Source organism: Nansenia antarctica (genome assembly GCF_963989245.1).
Source record: "Nansenia antarctica genome assembly, chromosome: 3".
NCBI classification, from domain to species: Eukaryota; Metazoa; Chordata; class Actinopteri; order Argentiniformes; family Microstomatidae; genus Nansenia; species Nansenia antarctica.
The window spans coordinates 50,773,669-50,791,629 of NC_137688.1; the positions used below are offsets into that span (position 1 = coordinate 50,773,669).

General features: G+C 47.7%; 1 protein-coding gene across 1 annotated transcript in view; it reads left to right on the forward strand.

Moving 5' to 3' along the window:
• The window catches only part of sdc3 (syndecan 3), a 40,351-nt gene extending 25,270 nt beyond the window's left edge, over positions 1-15,081 (forward strand). Inside the window, exons 3-5 of the mRNA XM_080527362.1 lie at positions 5,119-5,924; positions 7,669-7,882; positions 14,561-15,081. Of these exons, the coding sequence (XP_080383488.1) occupies positions 5,119-5,924; positions 7,669-7,882; positions 14,561-14,727 (1,187 nt within the window). The 3' untranslated portion in view covers positions 14,728-15,081. The remainder of the gene's footprint in view (positions 1-5,118; positions 5,925-7,668; positions 7,883-14,560) is intronic.
• The last annotated feature ends 2,880 nt before the right edge of the window (positions 15,082-17,961 follow it).

The window sequence follows — 17,961 nt, forward strand, 5'->3', positions numbered from 1 at the left end:
CGCTTTGAAGTCTCCCTCCCCAGAGAGGCTGCACCTCGGCTGGGTTAACACCCTGGGTTGGGTGCCCTCCCTCCCCAGAGAGCTGCACCTCGGCTGGGATAACACTAGGGATGTCCCGATCCCATTTTTTCACTACCGATACCGATAGGTATCTGTGATACCGATATCAATCCGATATTTGTATTTATTGTTTTACTCCTGAATAATAACAAATACTTCCCCAGTATATAGTCCACAACAACAGTTGGCTATTAAAGACTGCCAGACTTTATTCAAGCAACAAAAACAGTACTCTGCAGTACTCAGTGACCAACTGGTTTAAAGTTAAAACAATTTAAACAGCAGCATTCAGCATTGTAGAAGAAAAAAAAAGAGTTACTGTCTGATTTCTAGTTTTAGTGCCTTCATGTTTTTATTCTATTTATCTTCTCTTACAAATGGCAAATCAATTATAGCACCCTTTTTAAAAGTGTAGCCTAGTGACGCTGCTGGTGAGACCAAAAACCAGTCGCAGAATCAAAGGGGTGTCAACAATATCTGGTTTTCGTTTTTTTCATAACAGGCAACTTGAAAATGTTAAGTACCACTCAATATAATATACAACAGTTTAACGATCACTAAATAGTTATAATCTGTGGGTTGGATTCTTTGTTGCCAGAGGCTACCGGTAAGTGATACCTGGCTTGTAAACATTATTTCATTTTAGAACGAAACGTTAGCCGCTAGCTGTTAGCAGCGTTTTTAGCAGTCACCATTCTTGAGCAAAACATTGATACAAACAAACATTCAAATACTCGTGTCGTCTTGATTTTTTTTCCGATTTCAATGTATGACGCATCATTTGAAAGCTTACCATCTGTAGTTTCAGACTGTGTAAACAACCGAAAAAATACGTAAGCAAATGGTTTATGATTTCACCAGCTAGCATCATGACATTGTCAGACTCATTACACACAGGTAGCTACTAGCCAACTCTCATGCCCGTGACCACTGACTACTACTGTTGTCATCACGTGAGTGACACGCCGGATCCCGAGCCCCAGATCGCTGCCTATTTTTTTCTGGTGCGATCTGCGATCCAGCATTCAGGACCAATATCGCGGCAATATGCGATATCAATATCGGATCGGGACATCCCTAGTTAACACCCTGGGTTGGGTGCCCTCCCTCTCCCACTAACCTTTACGGGGGCCAACCCTCAAATTATCAACAAGACCTAGAGGTGTAGAGGCCAGTGGGCGTGGTGTAGAGGTGTAGAGGCCAGTGGGCGTGGTGTAGAGGCCAGTGGGTGTGGTGTAGAGGCTAGTGGGCGAGGTGTAGAGGCCAGTGGGTGTGGTGTAGAGGCCAGTGGGTGTGGTGAAGAGGCCAGTGGGTGTGGTGTAGAGGCCAGTGGGCGTGGTGTAGAGTCCGACTGCATTTCCACAGTGATTCCCCGGGCTTCCACCGGGGCTTTACTCCAGGACCCCCCCCACACACACACACACCACCCCTTTTTGATGTGTTGGCGAGTGTCTCAGAAGGTTCACCACTTTTTTTTTTTTTACGAACTGTGGAATGTAAACTTCAGAGGTGATAGTGGAGGGATACGTGGAGGGGGGGCGGGCTGGATGGGTCCAGCTGTGGGGATTCAGACGGGCTTGTTCTGGAGGCTGTGGACCCACCGGGCTTAGAGCTCTGGCTGGCTAACGGCCAAGCTCCACCATGGCCATCGAGCGTTGCATCAAATGTGCGTTGCGTTCGAAATTGGGATCAAATGCATTGTAATCAATGAAAGGTGCTCCACCTGCTGCGTTGCGTCAGCGTTGCGTTGCGTCCGATGGCTGCGTCCAAAGTAGACATTCAAAAAAGTTAGATTTTTGACGGTGGACGCAGACGTCACAATGAGACCAATTGTATATTTACAATTGTAGTTGTTGGTTATAATTGTATAGCCTATTGGTTGTTAGTAGAACGTTGACGTTGACGCAACGCAGTAGGTGGAGCTTGGACAACGGGAAGTTGACGCAACGCCGATGGCGAGTTGACGCAACGCAGCAGGTGGAGCTTGGCCGTAACGCTCTGTAAGCCCTGGCACACAACGGCACCGCTGGTCGAAAAGCGGCTTTTCAGTGCCCTGTTTTGTGTGTGTGTGTGTGTGTGTGTGTGTGTGTGTGTGTGTGTGTGTGTGTGTGTGCGCGTGTGTGCGTGCCAGGGTTTCCGTTAACCGGTAATTACCGGTCTTTGTCCGGTAAAATTTGTTGAAGTCCGACAAATTGAAAACTCGTCGGACATAAATGTCCGGTGAAAATAATTCCCTCTAAGCACAATTTGAATACAATTCGCTAAAGTTCACATTCTGATTCCTTCTATTTTAAAAAAAGACGAATATATAGGCTATGTATTTCTTTTATTATGATATGATTTGACACCGGCATGATGATGACTCCTAATGTGTAGGCTGCCTATGCGAAACAGCGGTTGTTTCCGGTGTGCGCTATAACTCGTGCACAATCGAGTCGAGGCAGAGAGGAGGATAGCGATGTTTCTCTCTGTGATAGTGTGATTATGCAAGCCTTTTCTGAAAGGGATGAGAACCCGATTGTTTCAGCTTCTCCCAGGGAGAAAGTGGTAGAGTTACCATCCTCCCCGAGTCCTACCATACCATCCGCTGACAGCCTATCTCTGCCTGTAACCGGCGAGCGATTGCGTGTCGCTCAAGTAGCTGATCAGTCATTAAACAAATGTTTTTTACATGCAGCTAGTGAGGAATCTGAAATAGGGGGCAACGTAGTTTATTTCCTTAACGATGGGATATTAATGCGTAAATGGTCTCCTCCTAATGCAAATGGTTGTGAGTGGAATACTGTAAAACAAGTGGTTGTGCCTGTGGGTTATAGACAACAGGTGTTATCTGTAGCACATGAGAGCCAGTGGTCAGGACATTTAGGTATAACTCAAACTTATCAGCTGATATTGAAACATTTCTTTTGGCCCGGACTGAAGGCGGATGTTGCCAAGCACTGCCGCTGTTGCCATACTTGTCAGATGGCGGGTAAGCCTAATCAATCCATTCCACCCGCACCATTGCATCCCATTCCTGCTATAGGGGAGCCATTTGAACGTGTAATAATTGATTGTGTTGGACCTTTGCCTAGGACTAAAAGTGGAAGTCAGTATTTGCTCACTATTATGTGCGCTGCTACTCGTTTTCCCAAAGCTGTTCCGTTGCGTAACATATCAGCCAGCTCAGTGGTGAAAGCTTTAACAACGTTTTTTTCCACATTCGGTCTTCCTCTTGTTATACAATCTGACCAGGGCACTAACTTTCAGTCTAAGCTTTTCAAACAAGCCCTAAGAACGTTAGGGGTACGATGTCACGCCAGAAGCCTATATGCTTGCACTGTTCAATAAAATGTTATACATCTAGACATTGTGGTATTTCTTTATATACGTATCCCAGCCTGCCTATTGTTTCTCAATAAACTGTTATGTTCTCCTCATTGTCATACTCCCGAGTCCGATTAAGTAAGATTTGACAGGCAGCTAAACGAAATGCCTTCCCAACCAGCGAGACCTGGTTATAGAAATGACGTTGTTTTATTGATAAAAAAAGGGTAAAACTGGAAAGAGAAAATAGAAAACTCACATTAATCCCAAACAATTTAACAAACTTCAGTTAACGTAATGTGGAGTCCGTTCATTGATCGATGCTGTCTGTTCAGTTCCCAGTGAGGCGCCCGTTCAGCGCTGGACATAATGGCATAGCGCGCATGCGAATCATGTTATATTATTATATATTATATAGCTCGCATCTAATCGTATCGGATGAGAAATAGACATTAAATGGCATATATAGGCCGCTACACAACAGTAATCACCGCGACAAACAGCTATATTAGATTTGAAAAAAAAATAATATTTTTTTTATTTTTATTTTTTATTATTATATTTTAATATGATGACCGGAATATATCACGTTTGTCCGGTAAAGCGAAATCTTCCCGGACACGATGTCCGACGGCAATTTTTTCTAACGGAAACCCTGGTGCGTGCGTCTGTCTCTGTGTGTGTGTGTGTGTGTGTGTGTGTGTGTGTGTGTGTGCACGTGTGCGTCTGTCTCTCTGTGTGTGTGTGTGGGTGTGTGTGTTTGGAACCGCCGTGCAGGAATTCCGTATCTGTCTCAGTCTGACAGCACAGTGTCATTACAGTCTGATGCAACGTCTGGGGAGTTTTTTCTTGGATGTTGGGTGTTCTGATCTTTGATATAACAGAAGCAGTATTGTTCTGGTCCCCATCTGGTCCTGTTCTGGTCCACATCTGGCCCTGTTCTGGTCCACATCTGGTCCTGTTCTGGTTCACATATCCCTTGCTGAGAAGCCTCACTTCTCACGAGGGAAGGGAAGGGACAGGGAAAGACATTGATGGCGAAACAGCCCCCAGAAACAGGCCGTGTGTGTGTGTGTGTGTGTGTGTGTGTGTGTGTGTGTGTGTGTGTGTGTTGGATGTGTGTGTGTACTAGAGATGGGTCGTGCAAGACTGTCACACAAGCCTCCCTTGGCTGTCGTGACTTCTCACACAACGCCTGGCTGTCTGCCTCTCTAACTTCCCCTATGAATGATCACCATGTAGAGGAAGTATTTAGGACACATATTTCTCTGCTAACTTTTGACTATTTACTGGAAAGTTCGGGGGGATAAGAGGGGGGGGGGGCACAGCCTGTCTTTCCTGGGGGGCGTCAGACAGCCTGGGTCTGGGTCTGCTGACTGTGGCGTTGTCACGAGTCCCCCTTAGTTTGCTTTCAGTTAAGAGTTTAGAAACTTTAGAAGTTTTAGACAGTCTCTCTCTGTGTGTGTGTGTGTGTGTGTGTGTGTGTGTGTGTCTCTGTCTCTTTAGGGCCCGAAAGCAATTAGACATTGGTTTAATTTCGCACTGGTATCTGTAGACTGTGTTTTTAATTTTTTCATTATTTGGAATGTCTAATTGTCTGTGTTTTCTTTCTCCCTCTCTCTCTCCCCCCTGTATTTATCCCCCCCCCCTCTCTCTCTCTCTCTACCCCCGCTCTCTCTCTCCTTCATCTCTCTCTCTTTCTCCCCCCCCTCTCCCTTTCTCCCCCCCGTTTCTCTCCCCCCCCTCCTCCAGTCCCAGAGATTAAGGTGAGCCCTACAGCAGTGGGCGTGTTGTTCACCACAGAAGAGTCCCTCCCCCAGTCCACCACCCAGGCCACAGGCCCCGCCCCCTCGGCCCCACCCGCCGCCGAGCCCAGCCCCAACCCCCAGCCCACGCCCCCGCTGCCCACCGAGGCCGAGGGAGAGAGCGGGGCGGACTGGGAGAGAGAGAGGGAGCAGGAGAGGGAGAGGGAGAGGGAGCGAGAGAGAGAGAGAGTCCGGGAGGTCGAGAGGGAGCGGGAGAGGGAGAGGGAGAGAGAAAGGGAGAGGGAGAGGGAACGGGAGAGGGAGAGAGAAAGGGAGAGGGAGAGGGAAAGGGAGAGAGAGAAGGAGAGGGAACTGGAGAGAGAGCGAGTCAGGGCGGCCCAGACCACCGTCGCCCCCCCGCGGGTCCCTGTCGCCGTTCCCGTGGCGACCACCACCGCCAGCCTGACCTCCGCCCCGTACGTGGAGAGCGTGGCGCCCTCTAGTGGCTTCGAGGACCTGGGCGCCACGGAAGAAGAGGAGGACGTCTACCTCTCCCCCGACCCCACCCAGCAAGTGACTTATCCCAGCATGCCAGAGGAGACCACCACAGAGGAAGAGGACCTGTGGACCACGGCGGCAGAGACCACGCCCGAGCCCACGACCGTCACGGTCCCGCCCACCACCCCTAGCCCCGCCCCTACGGAGAGCTCCACCGTCTTCCGCTTCAGGCCGAGAGTCCCGGCGGTGACCACGCCCACTCTGGCCCCGCCCACGGAGAGAAGCACACGCCCACAGCAGCCTTCTACGACACCGGTGAGCTCCAGTCAGGAGATGATTCAATGGATCTATCGCTAAGCCACGCCCCCTTTGAAAACTCGGACAAACAACGCTCGCTCAAATTCTTCACTGACAGTGACTGACTGACCGACCGTGACTGAATGACATTCAATTTACCACAGCAAGTAATAGACTTGTTTTTTTTAAAGATTACAAGAATATTTAGTCTAGAAGCTTTTCACCATCAGATATTAGCGAGTTGTTTGTCAGAGTTTTCTGCCTGTCGTGACTTTTGCTGTGATATGATTGGACAATTTATATTTTGGGGCGTGGCTTAGCGATAGGTCTATTCGATATATAACTTTAGGAATCCAGGACCAACGACAGTTAATTTTTCATTCGGTGCATTTTTCAGTCGTCGTTTTCAGTCAGCACAGCCACAGTCGACAGTATCTGACATGTAAACATCCACGCGGCAGCACACAGGCCGGCGGTGATAACGATAGTCATAGTCATGCAGCACCTCGCATACAAGAAAACGCAAGTCAAAATTGCTTTATAATAAGCACCACAAAGACATGTAGATGCAGCACACAGCGTGTTCCGCTGTCAGCAGCCAGCTCAACCGTCGATCATCTCCTGCATTATGAATAAATAAATAAATAAACGATAAATAAATAAACTCTCTATGAAAACGGAGGACGGTGCTCATTGCGACGCGCGGACCGGAACGGAGGAACCGCATCAATCGCGTGCGAGCGCATCGCAACGAGGCCCTCCGTCCTCCGTTTTCCTACCTCCACCGGCCTCCCCCCCTCACTGGTTTGCGAGCTGCTCTGCGGAGTGCGGCGAAGCGTGAAGGAACGCTCACAGGGTTTCCTTAAGTTGTTGTGATGGCTTTTAAATAGAGCTCAGGCGCTAAACCCCCCGTCTGAGGTAAATTGGTTGATTTTTGTTCTCCCCCCCCCCCCCCCCGTTCTTAAAAACAACACAGAGTGTTGATTTGAAAATGCGTTATAATTAACACCGCTGGACAACACGTTCAACTGTGAAATTGCCGAATTGAATCTAAAGCTTCTTTGGAGCTTAAAACGTCTGAGCTGATTTTGGGTTTGCAGGAATATCTTGTCTCTCGCAGGAGGCTGGCGGAGAGAGAAATCCACGACTGCCTCGTTGTAATTACGTTCCATGCATGACAATGTGCCTGTCCTCCATTTCTACCTCCGCCGGCCTCCCCCTGGTGTATATGTAGACCATGCTGTACTGACAACAGATTCCGTCAACCTCGGTCTTTTGTATATACATGTTGGTATTCAGGAAGTAAATAATTATTGTCTTCTCTTCTTTCCTTCTCCCCCCCCCTCTCTCTCTCTCTCCCCCCCCCCTCCCTGTCCCTCTCTCCCCCACCCTCCCTGTCCCTCTCTCCCCCACCCTCCCTGTCCCTCTCTCCCCCACCCTCCCTGTCCCTCTCTCTCTCTCCCTCCCTGTCCCTCTCTCTCTCCCTCCCCCCTGTCCCTCTCGCTCTCCCTCCCCCCTGTCCCTCTCTCTCTCTCCCCCCCTCTCCCTGTCCCTCTCTCTCCCCCTCTCCCTGTCCCTCTCTCTCCCTCCCCCCTCCCTGTCCCTCTCTGTCTCTCTCCCTCCCTGTCCCTCTCTCCCCCTGTCCCCTCCCTGTCCCTCTCTCTCTCTCTCTCCCTCCCTGTCCCTCTCTCTCCCTCCCCCCTCCCTGTCCCTCTCTCTCTCTCTCCCTCCCCCCTCCCTGTCCCCCCCACCCCCACCCCAGGGCCGACCAGAGGAAGGTAACAACGAGGTGGGGGCTACGGAACCTAGCGGAGACTTTGAGATCCGTGAGGAGGACCGTCGCAACGAGGTGGTCCGGGGGAGGGGAGTGGACCTGGGGGAGGAGCCTGATCTGATTGGCAACAAGGTGGACCCGGGAAGTTCCGCCGCTCAGATGCCCCAGAAGAACATCCTGGAGAGGAAGGAGGTCCTGATAGGTAGGAACCACCTGTCCGTCACTCTAACCACCCTGACGCACCATGGAACGCCATGGAAGGTTCTAGAATCTAGAATGAATGAATGAATGAATGAATGAATGGTCTTTATTGTCATTGCTATAGTACAGGTACCAAACAACGAAATTTAGGAGGGGTGGCTCCCCTGGTGCTAGGAAAGAAAAAAAAACTAAAAAAACAAGAAGGGAAAGGAGCTGGTTTACATAAATAAAGGCTATGTACACTATCCACTATACCAGGGGTCGGGAACCTTTTTGACTGGGAGAGCCATAAAAGCCAAATATTTCTAAATGTATTTCATTAAGAGCCATATAGTATTTTTAACATATAATAAATTAAATATGTCTTACTTTTAATGCGATTTCTGGTGCTGCATGGTTTTGCTGATGTCCTTGTAGTCTGGTTCATACGTGGTGAGGTTGAGCTTCATGCAGGCGTTGAGGCTTCCATCAGTTAAACGTGAGCGTAGGTTGGTCTTAATGTTCCTCATATGCGAGAATGACTGCTCACATACATATGTAGAGCCAAACATGGTCAATACGGCAATACTAACACGCTGCATTGTGTGGTATGTCACAGGAAGCTCGTTCCAAGTTTTCAGAATCAGCTGGTCTTCAGGTTGAAGTTTTTTCTTTTCTGTCCACTTGTGTTCCCTCGCCAGCTCTGCTCGCTGTCGCGCAAGACTTTCCAACTCTCCATTAAGTGTCTTGAACTTACTCATCCACATGTCTGATGCCTTCAGGTCAGCAACTTCCAGCTCAAAGTCTCCCATAGAGACCCCAGGGATGCATGTCAGGTCGATTTTGTCCACTGCACACTCATGTGGATGAGTGATGAACTTGAAAAGACCAGTGCGCGTGTGAAATTCTCCAAAACGTGCTTTGAATGACTGCAGGAGATTGGACGTAAAGCCAGCTAGCTGCTGGAGATCCAGATGTTGAGTGGAGTCACTTGCTAAGCATGCATCTCTAAATTGTTGCAGTGTTACAAAGTGCAGAAGATGACCTGTTTCAATGTCCCTGAGAAAGACTTCCAGCTTGCTTTCAAATGCAAACACTGCTTGTTGAAGGGATGAGATTGTATTTCCAATACCTTGCATTTTCACATTGAGCTGGTTCAGATGGCCTGTTATGTCCACGAGATAGTGAAACTGCAGGAGCCAGTCAGTGTTGTCTAGCTCAGGATGCTTGACGCCTTTCATTTGAAGAAAAGTCCGGATTTCACTCAGGCAAGCTGCAAAACGGCTGAGCACCTTTCCCCTTGACAACCAACGCACGTTGCTGTGTAAAAGCAGACTGGGATAATGATTCCCAACTTCTTCTAACATAGCTTTAAACTGGCGATCATTTAAAGCTCGGGCAACAATGAAGTTGACCACTCGAATGACCAGCGACATCACCTCACCTAGCTCCTGGCCACACGTCTGAGCGCAAAGCGCCTCCTGGTGCAGGATGCAATGAAAACTTAGGATGGCTCTCTTTTCATGTTCACGGAGAAGCGCTACAAATCCTTTGTTCTTCCCCAACATACAGGGTGCACCATCAGTACAGACAGAAATAAGTTTATCCATCGGCAGTTTTTTTTCTTTAGCAAACTCCATGAAAGACTAATCCTCTCCTCTGGTTGTCCCTTTCATTGGCAAAACAGCCAAGCTTTCCTCACGCAGTGTGTCACCTGCAGCATACCTGGCAAATATACTGAACTGAGATAGATGGCTAACATCTGTTGACTCATCTAACGCGAGAGAAAAGTATGTCCCGGCGTTTATGTCCTTAATTTGTGTTTCCTCAACTTGATTTGCCATCATGATGCTACGATCGTGAACAATTCTTGCTGACAGAGGCATGTCTTTTATTCGTTTGATTATCTTGTCTTTATTTGGGAAGTCATCAAACAGTTCATTGGCCACATCAAGCATGAATGTTTTGGCATACTCGCCATCTGTGAATGGCTTTCCATTCCTGACTATTGCCAAAGCACCCGCAAAGCTAGCGGAATTCCCGTCACCTTGCTTGGTCCAACCACGCAGTTGCTGTTGACTCGTCTGCACTCTCCGCTGTAGCTCCTCGCATGCCTTTTTCCTGCTGTCCCCCGCTGGATATTTCGATGCAAATGAAGCATGATGCGTATCGAAGTGCCGCTTTATATTTGACCGTTTCATCGATGCAATTTTATCATTGCATATTAGACATATTAGATCCTGCGATCTCCACAAATGCAAATTCCTCTGTCCACGCAGCCTGGAATGCACGGTAATCATCGTCTTTTTTTCTTTTTGCCATCTTTCTCGTTATAAGGGTTGAAGCGTATAAGCTAGTTCACTGTCTGATCAAATTGTTTTTTATTTATTCACCTTTACAACGACCTCTGACACTCTCGCGAGACATTGGTTCTCGACCTGACCCACGGGTCACGGGTCATGGGTCCCGTGAAGAGTCCCGTGAAATTTAACTTCAAAACTAATTTCTGTTTACTTTAAAATGACACAGTATTATTACGCAATATCACAAGTATTTTAAAATCAGTTCCAAACTGATTATATATATATTATTTTTTTTATTTTTTTTAACTTTTCAACCCAATTGTCTGGGAGCCATATGCCGTCACCGGAAGAGCCATATAATGGCTCGCGAGCCATAGGTTCCCGACCGCTGCACTATACTATACTATACAGATAGACGACTAGGGTTGTCATATTGCACATAGTGTTATTGCACATTCATTTAAAGTGTCGCAGTTTGCAGGCTTGAAATGTACATATTTGTGCCTCAGCACTACACCTGATTTTTTCAATCCAGCAGCTGCCATCAATCCGTCCAGACTGGCCAGGGCCCAGAACCTAGGTCTTTGCTGTGTTCAGGGCCTGGATGGCCCTGGGGTAGAAGCTGTGCTTCAGTCTGTTTGTCCTTGCGGCCATGGTCCTGTACCGCCTTTTCGAGGGCAGCCGGGCAAAGTGTTCGTACCCAGGGTGGGTTGGGTCTCTGGAGATCTTGGAGGCCTTCCTGAGACAGCGTGTGTTGTACAGCTCTTCCAGAGAGGGGAGGGGGGCGCCGGTGATCTTCTGGGCTGTTCTCACGACTCTCTGTAGCGCATTTCTCTCCATGGTTGTGCAGCTGGAGAACCAGTTGCAGATGCCGTAGGTGAGGATGCTCTCCACTCCGCCGCGGTAGAAGGCCACCAGTATCTCCTGCTTGTTGTGTTCCTTCCTGAGGACTCTCAGGAAGTAGAGCCGCTGTTGTGCCTTCTTGATGGTGGCTGCTGTGTTGTTCTTCCAGGACAGGTCATCCTGTATGTGCACCCCCAGGAATCGGAGGGCTGAGACTCTCTCCACGCTCTCTCCGTCGATGAGCAGGGGCTGGACCTCAGACTTTTTCCTCCTGAAGTCCACGATGATTTCCTGGGTCTTTGACTTGTTCAGCAGCAGGTTGTTAACCTTGCACAGCTTGCTCAGCTGCTCTACCTCATCCCTGTACGCCGCCTCGTCTGCAAACTTTACGATGGAGTTGCTGGGGTGGACGGGGGTGAAGTCGTAGGTGTAGAGGTTGTAGAGGATGGGGCTTAGCACGCAGCCCTGGTGGGACCCAGTGGTATGGATCCAGGTTGGGCGGGGGGCGTGTGAGTATGTGGGCCCGGACTAGTTTCTCGAAGCACTTCATGATGATTGGTGTGAGTGCCACCGGGCGGTAGTCGTTTAGGCAGCTCACCGTGCTTTTCTTCGGGACTAGAAGAACCTTCAGATAGAATTGTTTTGTTTTAAACAGACCGCATGTTTGGATGTCTGTCTGCCTGTCTGTCTGTCTCTCTCTCTCTGTCTGTCTGTCTCTGTCTGTCTCTGTCTGTCTCTGTCTGTCTGTCTCTGTCTGTCTCTCTCTCTCTGTCTGTCTGTCTATCTGTCTGTCTCTCTCTCTCTCTCTCTGTCTGTCTGGATATCTATCTGTGTCTGTCTCTCTGTCTGTCTGTCTGTCTCTCTGTCTGTATGTCTCTATCTGTCTGCCTGGCTTTCAACACCAACCACCCGTAGGTGTTAGTGTAGCCCACCTGAGTGTAGGTATAGGAGAACCCCCCTGCCTCTAATCTCTCTCTGCTGGTTCTGAACAAACCACTCTGGATTCACTGATCTACAAATCACCTCAAATACCAAACAGCTGTAAACGAACAGCTCTACACCGTGTGAAGATTAGTGAATCTGGGCCATGCTGAGAACAAGCAGTAACTTCCCTCTGAGAACAAGCAGTCTTCCTCAGTATTCCACTCCTCCTTTCCCCTTCCTTCTCTCTCACGGGAGGCTCCCCTGTTCTCTCTCTCTCTCTCCTTCCTCTCTTTTCCACACACACACACACACACAAACATTTCCACAAAGCTCCCTCTATCTCACTCTACACCTTTGACACCATCTCTCTCTCTCTCTCCTTTGCCCTAAAGCGGGGTACACACATAAGGAATTTCAAAATCTTGGATTTGAACAGCCTTGATCGTGTTGTGTGTGGTGTGCGCCAATTTCCCCATTTCAGCACCCCACAGACATAAAGATTTTCGTTACGACAGACTCCAAACTCTAGTCTCGTTCCCCAAGCCAGAAATCTCGCGTGAACCCATCCTTTTGATATTGCCTTTATGGATATGATTTTGTTTGTGGTTTATTTTCTCTTATTGACATGCATTAAGTGTTCCTTGATGTTTCTTTGAAACATAAATATTGACGGGAGTGGAACTATGTACAAGCCTTCTGGGCTTCGTTCCCTCCTTGCACAATCTCTTGTGTGCTAAATAAATAAACTAAACTAAATTACAAAATAATTAAATAAAAATTATATAATGATTAAAGCACTTTGAGCCGCAACGTTTGCAGGAAAAGCGCTATACAAATAAAGTTATTATTATTATCTAACGTAGTACCCTGACTGACCTGTACGAGACAACCATGTGCGACAGGGCAAATAAAGTGCAGAATAATGAAAAGAAGAAGTCAGCTCGCTTCTTGATTGTCGAGCAGGGTTGCCAGATGGGAATGACATTTTCCACCCTAACCACAGTCTAAAACCGCTAATTTCAGCAAACAATCTGGCAACCCTATGGTTTCTGGTCGGAAGTATTGAACGCATTTCACATTTACGATTGCCGGCCACGCCCATTTTCCGAGCAGGTTGTCGGGAGAGTTGATTGCACAATTGAAGAGAATTGAGTCTTAACACACCTCACACCCCAGGATTCTGTTATAGGAAAATGTTAAGATCCATCTGATAATCGGGCGTTTTCTGTCGTTTTCAGACGTTTTCAGACGTTTTCTGTCGTTTTCGACCGGCCAAAAAATGTGTGTACCCCGCATAAGACATTCTGGATCTCATCTTCTCTCTCTCTCTCTCTCTCTCTCTCTCTCTCTCTCTCTCTCTCTCTCTCTCTCTCTCTCTCTCTCTCTCTCTCTCTCTCTCTCTCTCTCTCTCTCTCTCTCTCTCATCCTTCCTGTCTTTTCCCTGGCTGGATCCTGTTCCTCCTAAAGAGCCTCATATCCTCGTATCATTTCCTGTTCCTTCAGGAGAGACGAGGAGGGGGTGCTCTGTAACACATTAGTCAATTAGTTAAATGTATGGAACTACATAGTAATAACTGTTGGTATCAACACTGGAGGGCATATTACTATGTAGTTACATGTATTTAAGGGCAACTTCATGTTAAGTGTTACCGGAGGCTGTTCTACAGAGAATTTGGATTTAGCTTTTCTGTCTGATCTGATTGGCTGTCTGTCTCTCCTCCAGCTATTCTGATTGGCTGTCTGTCTTTCCTCTAGCTCTTCTGATTTGTGGACTGTTGGCGGTGGTCTTTGCTGACTTTGTGGTTATCGGTATGGAGGGGGGGGGGGGGGGGGCAGCAGGATTAGTGTGTCCGTGTGCTAGCCAGTGGGTAGTAGCCATTAGCAACATTAGCATAGCGTATAGCATAATGGTACAGGGTTGGGGTCAACTTGATTTGATACATACAAATCTTCTCCTTCTCAATTTATGCAGAAATCCTTGAAAATAATTGCAGTTGAAATTGTAATTTCAGTTTACTTCCTGAAATTAAACTGAGTTCACCCCAACTCTGTGAGATAGGTAGACATGGATGGTTGTGAGTTAGATTCTAGTGCCTAGGAATGACACTGTTGTTTAATGTATAGGTTAGAATGGCTTTGGTAGCGGGAAAAAATGCAAAACCTATCTGCTTGTGAACACACGCAAACACCACATGATTTCCTTTTTATGAGTCCCACAATTCGCATAAAAACGGTTCCTTATCAACGGTTCCTTATCAACACATAACATCAGGGTATCTTACTTAGATTACTTAATGTTAGTCAGGCTCAGCTTCTGTATTTCGGCATTGTGTATCATCCTAGCGTTCGCGCAGCATTAGCATTCTGCATTGTGTGGTGTTCTAGCGTTAGCGTTAGCTGTGTGAGCTCTGCTTTGCTTCTACGGTAAGAATACAGTGGCGTGTTTAGTTCCTCCGAGTCTACACAAGGACATGGAGGAGATGGCTTCTAATGGCATTTTAGTGTTTGTTGTTGTCTCTGTCTTTCTCTGTGTTTTTCTGTGTTTCTTGGGTTATTACTTATAGAACAGTTTCCCTTTTCACTGGCATAACTTCAATAAACCATGTCTCCTTTCTCTCTCCCTTCCCCAGCGGTGATCGTGGGAGGCGTGGTGGGGGCGCTGTTCGCTGCCTTCCTAGTGATGCTGCTGGTCTACAGGATGAAGAAGAAGGACGAGGGCAGTTACACCCTGGAGGAGCCCAAACAGGCCACCGTCACCTACCAGAAACCTGACAAGCAGGAGGAGTTCTACGCATAACAGAGAGACACAGAGAGAGAGAGAGAAAGCTAAAGAGACACTCTACCTACCTACCCTTCCTCCTCCTCCTCCTCCTCCTCGTCTCTTACCCCTTGCCTCCCTTCCTCGTCCAACCTCCCCACCCCTCTCTCCCACCTCCGCCTCCTCTTCCGTCTCATCCCTCTCTCCTCCACGGTTGTCCTTCTTGAGAGCGAGTGCCTGTCTCTCCACTGACTCAGAACTTTGTTTTCGACCAAAACAAAAAAAAGAAGAAAATGCAAAAAAATATATAAGCTGAAAAAAATAATAACCATAAACACATTACAGTACACACAAAATGTTTTTTTTAAGTAAATGTTGTTATTAATATTATACAGATTATTGTTCTGATGATGTAATAATATGATTATTTTGTAAAAAAAAAACACAAGCTCTTAACCTGTGTTTTAACACATACTCCTTCTGTTCCATGGAGCGTATGAGCGCTGGCGTTAGCTGAGAGAAGGGGGGGAGGAGTGAAAGAGGGAGAGAAAAAAGACAAAGGGAGGGTAAGGGAGGAGGTCAAGGATTACGCTCAACACTCCAACAGAGATCCGATTGGCCCGCACAGACACTGGGGTCAAAGGTGAGAGGAATGGTCTCTTTGTGCCTTCCATCTCTCGGGTGCTCACGCACACACACACACACACACACATACACACATACACACAGACACACACACTCCTAGCCCCTCTGTCTGTGCTCGGCCAATCGGGGACCAGGGAACTCGCAACATTCCCTCAACATCCCCTCAACCCTCAACACAACTCGTCTCCCTGACAACCTCAGGAGAATGGTTGTGGCAACATTCGCTCGCTCGTAGCTAGCGAGGGATGCTAGTGCTAACACAGAGCTAAAAGTAGCCTGTCTTGCTCCTCTAAGTTGTACAAAGATGATTTAGTTCTGGATAGTAATAATAATCAATAATATATCAATGTTCCGGGCTCGATGGTGAATAATTATAATGATGATAATAATAATAATAACTTCGGACAGGAGGATGTGTATTTAGCAGTTTTAAAAGTTTATATGTAAATATGAGCATTTCCTTTTTCTCATCACTTTAGCCATTCATTCATTCATTCATCCATTCATCCATCCATCCGCATGCCCATGCATCTATCCATCACACCCACACCACTCACCTAGATGAGCTGTGCTCTCGTCAACACACACACTCACGTACACACACACTCCCACACACATACACACACATACATAAACGCACACATACACACACACACATGTGCACACTGCAAGCACACACACACACACAAATAAAAACAAATAACCTGCAGAACATATCACACACTCGACACATATCAGAAAAACCCTCACCATCACCATCGGCATCTTCATCATCATCATCATCATCGTCGTCATCCTCACAGGTGAAAGTGAGAGCGGGTGGTTTCAGTATGTTATTGATTAGTTATCGATCGGTCGCTGGTGGGTTACAGTTGGGTCCATTGTGTAAAAGCACAAAAAACGTGTTTCATCCAATCCCCTTGCATGCTCTCTTACTTTCTGTTCCTCCATTGGCTGTCTGTCCGGGGAAAGGGGGAGGGTCTTCTTCGGGGCTGTGTGGGAGGGGCTAAAGGTGGAAGTTGCCCCGCGTGAAACACAGATCTAGAATCAGCTTCCTCCATCCCAGACCTCACCTCGAAACACTTATCTAACTGACCTCAGATCAGTGTTGTGGGGGGGCAACTTCCTCCTACTCTGAAAAGGGGTTTCTCTCAGGCTCTGAAGAGGGGGAGGGAGGGGTGGGGGGGGGGGGGTGTCAGGAGGCAGGGGGCCGTGCTTCTATCTAAGATTGTAACAATAACCACACCAGTACGACTGGACTAGTAGCTTCAATTATACTCAGTACTGTAGATCAACTGCATGGGAGTCAAACCATACTAGTCTGTGTGTGTGTGTGTGTGTGTGTGAGTGAGAGACTGTGTGTGACTGTGTGTGTGTGTGTCTGAGGGGTGTGTTTTGGGTGGAATGTACTGTGGGTAGGTGTGTATTTACCTGCTCCAGCAGTCCTGACGCTCTCTTCCATAGTCAGGTAGTCACACCGGTCCCCTTCACCTGAGTGTGTGTGTACTTCAGTTGTCCTCCTGCCCCTGTGTGCGTGTGTGTGTGTGTGTGTGTGTGTGTGTATGCACTTCACCTGTCCCTTCCACCTGTAATGTGTGTGTGTGTGTATGTGTGTGTGTGTGCGCGTGTGTGCGTGCGTGTGTGTTTCTCACCGGGTGTTCTCTATTTTAGGCAGAGTACACTTCACTTTTTTCACATCGGACTCTTGTGTAGACTCACTGGTGTGTCCGTCTGTGTGTGTGTGTGTGTGTGTCTGTGTGTCTGTCTGCGTCTGTAGGTGTCTGGAGTGTCTGTGTTCACTGCTGAGCGTGGGACTGTCTGTCCCTCACAGTGGCTCTCACACACTGACTTGTCTCACTGTCTGTCGTCCGTCTGTCTGTCTCAGTCTCTGGTCTGGAGCGGGACTGGCTGACGGACGGACAGACGGACGCACTCCACTCTGCTTTTCTCACAGGCAGGACTGATCTGAATACTGTCTTTTCTAAAGTTACCTTCCAACTGTAAATGTGTGTTTGTTTGTACCCATATAAGCCTGCATAGCCAAATAAGAGAGGTGTGCGTGTGTGCGTGTGTGCGTGCGTGCGTGTGTGTGTGTGTGTTAGCCCTATGAGGCCACACTACTCTGTTTGCTGTTACCCATCCTGTTTTTATACATTTGCATTTTTTAAGGCTGAGTTTCTGTCATTGGCTGAGTGAGCGGGAGGTGGCGGACCCTCCATGCCACGGCCCTGTCACTAATCTGCCACTCTGTTCCAAATAAAATACCTGATTGGGTAACTCTGGATTCTCTGTGTTTTCATTGGCTGGCACACGCACGCACACATACAAACACACGCATACACACACAAACACACGCATACACACACACACAAACACACAAACACACGCATACACATACACAAACACACGCATACACACACACACAGACACACGCATCCACACACAGACACACACATACACACACAAACACACGCATACACACACAGACACACGCAAACTCATGATGAGTGCTCAGAATATCGCATACAGAATTGTACAATTCATATATAGGTTGCTTCATAATTGTTGGGGTCGAGAAAAAAGGGAAGAGATGTTCAAATATGGAGGATTTTATTAAACAGAATTGAT